The sequence below is a fragment of the Dipodomys ordii genome, unplaced genomic scaffold (assembly GCF_000151885.1).
Source record: "Dipodomys ordii isolate 6190 unplaced genomic scaffold, Dord_2.0 Scaffold106, whole genome shotgun sequence".
NCBI classification, from domain to species: Eukaryota; Metazoa; Chordata; class Mammalia; order Rodentia; family Heteromyidae; genus Dipodomys; species Dipodomys ordii.
Window position 1 is genome coordinate 5,249,150 of NW_012267322.1, and position 6,811 is coordinate 5,255,960.

Genomic DNA, 6,811 nt, shown 5'->3' on the forward strand with positions numbered 1-6,811 from the left:
ATTTGCATCCTGGCACACCTAGCTAGTGGTTGAGAATGAGTCTTTTTTTTTTTTTTGTTATGGGGCTTGAACTCTGGGCTTGGGCGCTGTCCCTGCACTCTTCAGCTCAAGGTGAGAGCTCTACCGCTTGAGCCACAGTGCCACTTCCAGTTTTCTAGTGGTTTATTGGAGATAAGTGTCTCACGGACTTTCCTGCCTGGGCTGGCTTTGAACCGTGATCCTCAGATCTCAGCCTCCTGAGTAGCTAGGATTACAGGGGTGAGCCACTGGTGCCATGCTGGAGAATGGGTCTTAATAAAATAAATAAAAAAATAAAACTTTTTGCCTGGGCTGGCTTCAAATCTGACTTTCATGATGTCAGACTTCTGAGTATCTAAGGCTATAATATGTCAGCCACTGGTACCTGGAACATATGAATTTTTTTAAAAAATTCAGATCTGATCCAATAACTAATTTGTATATTACTCTGGAAAGAAGTCAAGGAAGTTGGCTTTAGCAAGTTCCTATCTCAGTTACTGGTGTTACAAAATCTTGGTTTATATGTTACTTGAGCTGTGGCTCAAGTGGTAGAGCGCTAGCCTTGAGCTGAAGAGCTGAGGGACAGTGCCCAGGCCCAGGGTTCAGGCCCCATGACCGGACCCAAAAAAAAAAAAAAGATTTTCATTATGAGACACAAACAAAAGATAGCCTTAATGTCAGAATGTATTGTTGGCATAAGCTACTGACCTGTTTATTCTTGAACACAGGGCCTGAAATAATACAGTCATCACTATCAGAATCTGATCTATCTTCATCTGTTAAGAAATAAGAGGACAACATTTAACCTAAAAGTCAAGACTAAAGAATAATCCAGTTAATAATATTGAACCCAAAGAATATAAAAGTAGTTAAAACAAATTGTGGATATTAACACTTGTATTCTATGAACGCCAAGGTAATATAAGAAGAGATATAATAACTTTACCTAGCCATACTAAGCAGGCAGAATGAGCTGTAACCCAGCATTTCTGTCAAGAAATAGGTATCATGAGGTAGAGTTTACTATAAATGTTCTGTGAGGTAAGTTCTAATAGACTAAAGATAGCAATAAGTTAAGGAAATAATATTAAAGAGCTACCTTCTGGTTCTAATTCTTCTGTGACTTCAGTTTCATCCTCAGAAGAAGCTAGGCTTTGCTCTGCGAGCTGGCCCTCAGACAGCAAGGAAAAGTCATCTTCTTTTCCTTGCTGTGTTTTCTCAGTATTCTCTTTTGCCTTAGTTCCACTACTTTCTTGTGAAACCTGGGGAAAGCAAAGCTGTATTTATTGCTTACTCCACACTTTACTTTTGTTGAAGCACTTGCATAAACATGTAGCTGAGACAAATACAGAGATATGCACTATATATGAGAGACTCATTATAAAGCAATCATTTAAATTTTACTGAAATGCAAATACAGTGTATATTCAGATTTTCACTTATTTCAAGACTAAAAAATGCATGGATGCCATAATTTGACTTTAAATTACAGATCTTCTATTACACACCAATATCAGTATAATTGCAGCTGTTGCCTTTGTCGTATTTTATCTTTTTACTGCAAGATAGTCACATAAATACGGTAAATGTTATGATTTCCTGAATTATGACAATGCTCACAAGGCAATGTCTCTTAAGAATCAACTTAAATCATTCAAAAATAGAAATGCATACCTGGGCAATATGTGAGACAGTGGGCATAATAATTTCCATTTCTGGTGTCTGCTCTTCTTGTGAAATTTCTTTCAAATCTTCTGGAGGAATACACGTTTCCTTGTATTAAGTGAAAACATGAATGCATGTTATTTTGTATTTACTACTAAATCCCAAATGATTCTAAACCTTTTACATAAATACATATATAAATATATATATATATATATACATATGTGTCAATAAAAATTGGTAGAAATATGATCACCATTCAGTGATACTGTAGTTATAGTTCAACAAACATGGTGGATGTTCCCTTTTCTTTTCCTTTGTTCTTTCCCTTTCCCTTTTCCTTCCCCTCTCTCCCACCCATTGAGCTATATCCAAGTGAATATTCTTCAAAATATATGCATATACATTTTAACAAATGAAAGCATAGTCCATGGACTCCTTATTACAGTAAAAAAGTGGGGAGCAATGAAAATGTATAATAGGCCATTAACTGAAATATGGTACATTCTAATACCTGAGTTCTGTGTAACCATGAAAACATTATGATGTAGATCTGTAGTTGGTGACCTCACAGAACACATCAAAAAGTGATAAGTAAAGTAAGCTATGGAACAGGATGAATAGTTGTTTAAAGTTTTGTTAAAAAAAAATCTTTAATCAAATGTATGTATGTATATGTTTCTATAGGAAAAAATATGGCAGAAAATTCACAACTCTGCATTACAGTTTTCAGGAAGTCTGATTTTATTTTACTGCTTTCTAAAATATATTTTCTAATATTCTATGTTGATTATATAATCAGTAATTATAACTCAATAACATATCTCTTAAAATAGGCATGTGGTTCCTATAATCAATATCATCTTACTATATCAAATAACTTGTCAATAATTTTGGAGGAGAGGCTGGTACTGGGGTTTGAACTCAGGATGTGGCACTTCCTAAACAGGTGTCTTAAGCCACTCTGCTACCTCATATTTTATATATATATATATATATATATATATATATATATGTATATGTGGGGCCTGGGCACTGTCCCTGAGCTTCTTTTGCTCAAGGCAAACACTCTACCACTTGAGCCATAGTGCCACTTCTGGCTTTTTTTATATGGTACTGAGGACTCAAACCCAGGGCTTCATGCATGCTAGGCAAGCAATCTACCACTAAGCCACATTCTCAACTTTCTTATAATCAATTTTTCTAGTTCAAAAACTGATGTTAAGTTTAAATAGTCCTTAATTTTTACTATTTAAAAAGTAGACATGTTCAATATTGAAATGTAAAAGATGAACAAGAAAACATAAAAGAAATGGATACAAATATATATTTCTAATGTCAGATAAATTTAACTTGTTCACAATTTTTAGATATGACTGAATAATGGTAATCACATAATCATCTATTACTACATCTCTACGTAAATGTCTTTTTAAATATGAGTGACCATTTACTTAGGATTCAAAGTACCTGTGTTCAAACTTTAGCTCCACTATCTTGACTATGAGCAGTTGCTTTACCTTTCTAAATATCACTGTCTCCATCATTCAAATAGTATGAATTGCATAGGGCTATTGTGAGCATTAAATGAGCCTAATGTGTGAAAAGCATTCCTTTTAGTGCTTGCCATGTAGGAAGTGCTCAATATATTCTAGCCATAAACATCCTTTGAATTATAATTATTGAATTCATTTGCTTAGCACATATGTATTAAGTGCTTTGTATATGCCAGGCAGTATAGTAAACCTTAAGATGATGGACCATTTTGCTGGGGGTGGTGGGAACATAAGACACATAGGTAAACAGGGAGCTGATGCTTAAGGTTTCTGTCCTTTTATTATGGAAGCCATATGCTAGAAGCATTTTTAAAAGGTCCATGGGAATAACAAAGACAGATTGGTATTGGTACAAAAATAGACCTAAAGACCAATGGAATAAATTAGAAGATCCAGAAATAAAACCACATACTTACAGTCAGCTGATATTTGACAAAGAAGCCAAAGATATACAGTGGAAGACACATAGCCTCTTCAACTACTGGTGCTATTTGTGCCACATGCAGAAAACTAAAAGTGGACCCCAGCTTGTCACCATACACTAACATCAACTCAAAATGAATTAAAGATCTTAACATCAAATCTGAAACTGTGAAACTACTGCAGAACAGAGTAGAAGAGACACTTGACCTTAAGGCACAGGCAGGAACTTCCTGAACACAGTCCCAGGGTCACAACGAATTGGAGAGAGACTCAACAAAATGGGACTACCTTAAAACAAAAAGTTTCTGCACAGCTAAAGACATAGCTACCAAAGTAGAAAGACAACCAACTAATTGGGAAAAAATATTTACCAGCAATATATCAGATAAGGGTCTAATATCCATTATATACACAGAACTCAAGAAACTAATCCCTTCCAAATCTAACAAACTAATCATTAAATGGCAAGGGAGCTAAAGAGAGACGTCTTAGAAGAAGAGATAAAAATGGTAAAGAAACACATGAGGAAATGTTCATCATCCCTGGATGAAAAGGAAATGCAAATAAAAATAACACTGAGATACTACCTTATCCTAGTCAAAATGGTCCACATCCTAAATTCAGCCAACAACAAATGCTAGTGGGGATGTGGAGAAAGAGGAACTCCATTGCATTGCTGGTGGGAATGTACACTAATCAAACCACTTTGGAAAGCAGTCTGGAGCTACCTCAGAAAGCTAAATATAGACCTATCTATGACCCAGCCATACCACCCACTCCTACGCATTTATCCTGAGCAACAGGAATCAGGATACAAGGACACATGCACCTCTATGTTAATTGCAGCACTGTTCACAATAGCCAAGATATGGAAACAACCCAGAAGCCCCACTATAGATGAATGGATCCAAAAATTGTGGTACCTATATACAATGGAATATTATGCATCTGTTAGAAAGGACAAAATAATGGTATTTGCAGGGAAATGGATGGAACTAGAAAAAACTCATTTTGAGCAGGGTAAGCTAAGAGCAGAGAGACAAACAGCACATGGTCTCCCTAATCTGAGGATGTTAAATAAAAAAAATGCAAGGAGATATGACAAAGTAAATAGGACATGAGAAACAAAGGACCTCCACTCAATTTGTCATATTGTTATGAAATGACTCCATGTTCTTGACCCATATATGGTATATATATATATATGTGCACATCTGAGGGAAGCTAGGAGGAGGACACAGAATCAGAGGGAAGTGGGAAAATATACAACAGAGGGGCCCATCAGCTGCACTGGACATTGATGAAAATGAACTAAGCAACTCAAGGGCAGTGATGGGAGGGAATGAGAGAGAAAGAGGGAACAGCTTACAGTAAGCAAAAGGAAAGAATTGTACATATCACCCGATGTGGAAGAAACAGTTGTGTTGTCAAAGCTTATGGAACTCAAAACTATAGACCATGATAATGACAATTTGCCTTGTGAAGGTTAAAATGTGTTTGTGACTTTAAGTATCACTCTCACAATACTGTAAAATTTGTGAAATTTATGTAATCATTTAATCTCAATAAAAATTATTTTAAAAAGGTCCATGGGAGATGGTGGTGATGAATGGTAACAGTATAGATGATGTGAATACTGAACATAATTTCAAGGTTTCTACAGTTGACAGCTTTTGGACATGAATAGAATGTGGGTATAAGAAATAGGAGTCACAGGTATTCTTCCAAAATGTCATGCTTGCACAATTGAGCAAATGATTACGATACTTACTAAGAATGGGAAACACTGAAAGAGGCAAACATTTTTAAGATGGTTGGTTCAGAAGTTAGGTTTTTGACATGTTAAGTTTAAATTTCCATTAGAGTACCTATTGCATATGAAATAAGCAACAAAAAATAAATACAGGATTCAGTAGTGAGGTTAAGATATTATAGATACAGGAATGTCAACATACAATTAGATGCTTTTAAAGGCAGGAGTCTGGATAAGGTCGCTAAATGTGGATCCAGATTGCTAAGAGGTCTGAAGATTGACTGCCAAGTCTCTTCAGCATTTAGAGATCTGGTCCAAGAAAGTGGGAGAGATAACTGGTAAGGATGGAGGATAACTAGCATGATATTCCAGGGGTCAGAAGAAGAAGAAGTAGTCTACATGTCATGAGGGAGGCTACTATTCCACTTTTTCTAGAGTAAGATGGTACCACACTGACTACTAAATAAGGCAAAAAAAGTTTCTGTAATATTACCAAGAGTGGTTTTATAAAAAGCCTGACTGAAGTAAGTTCAAATGAACTGTAAAGAAAAGGAGACAGAATTCAGGCATCATTTTTGAAGACTTTTTTTTTTGTTGGTTGTGGGCCAGGGTGCTGTCCCTCAGCTCTTCAGCTCAAGGAGAGAGCTCTACCACTTGAGCCACAGCTCCACTTCTGGTTTTCTGGTGGCTAATTGGAAATAAGAGTCTCAGGCTGGCTTTTTCTGCCAGGCTGGCTTTGAACCGCAATTCTTAGATCTCAGCTTCCTGAATAGCTAGGATTACAGGCTTGACCCATTGGTGCCCATCTGAAGACTTTTTAAAAGTTCTGTAAATGAGAGCAGAGGACTGGGACAGTAGTTGGGGAGAGAGATGGGACCATGAGGGGGCTTAGATCAATCAATGTAAAGAGTTTATACAAATGCTCAACTTCTCTAGCCATAAAGAAATGTAATCAAAACACAGATTCCATCTCACCCCAGTTAGAATGGCTATAATAAAAAAAAAAATCTAATAACAACAGATGCTGGAGGGGATGTGGCCAAAAGGGAACCCTACTGCATTGTTGGTGGGAGTGTGAACTTGTTCAACCACTTTGGAAAGCAGTATGGAGGTTCCTCAAAAGACTCCACATAGAGCTCCCCTATGACCCAGCAATCCCACTTTTGGGCATTTACCCAAATGTTTACAAATAAGACCACACTAAAGCTACCAGCACGACTATGTTTTTTTTTTTTTACTTTGCCATGTTTACTTTATTATAAAATTATATCTATTAAAATAAAAATGACTGATAACATTGGAAATTGTCCCTCAGCATGACTATGTTTATTGCTGCATTATTTACCATAGCTAAGATCTGGAACCAACCCAGATGCCCCTCAGTAGATGAATGGAT

At 36.3% G+C, this 6,811-nt stretch overlaps 1 protein-coding gene across 2 annotated transcripts in view; it reads right to left on the bottom strand.

Annotated features, from left to right (window-relative positions):
• Positions 1-6,811, bottom strand: part of Rpgrip1l (RPGRIP1-like) — a 95,314-nt gene that overhangs the window by 32,189 nt on the left and 56,314 nt on the right. For both annotated transcript variants that reach the window (XM_013028013.1, XM_013028014.1), the window contains exons 20-22: positions 1,693-1,791; positions 1,118-1,280; positions 727-794 (exon numbers count right to left, since the gene is read on the bottom strand). In XM_013028013.1, the coding sequence (XP_012883467.1) occupies positions 727-794; positions 1,118-1,280; positions 1,693-1,791 (330 nt within the window). The remainder of the gene's footprint in view (positions 1-726; positions 795-1,117; positions 1,281-1,692; positions 1,792-6,811) is intronic.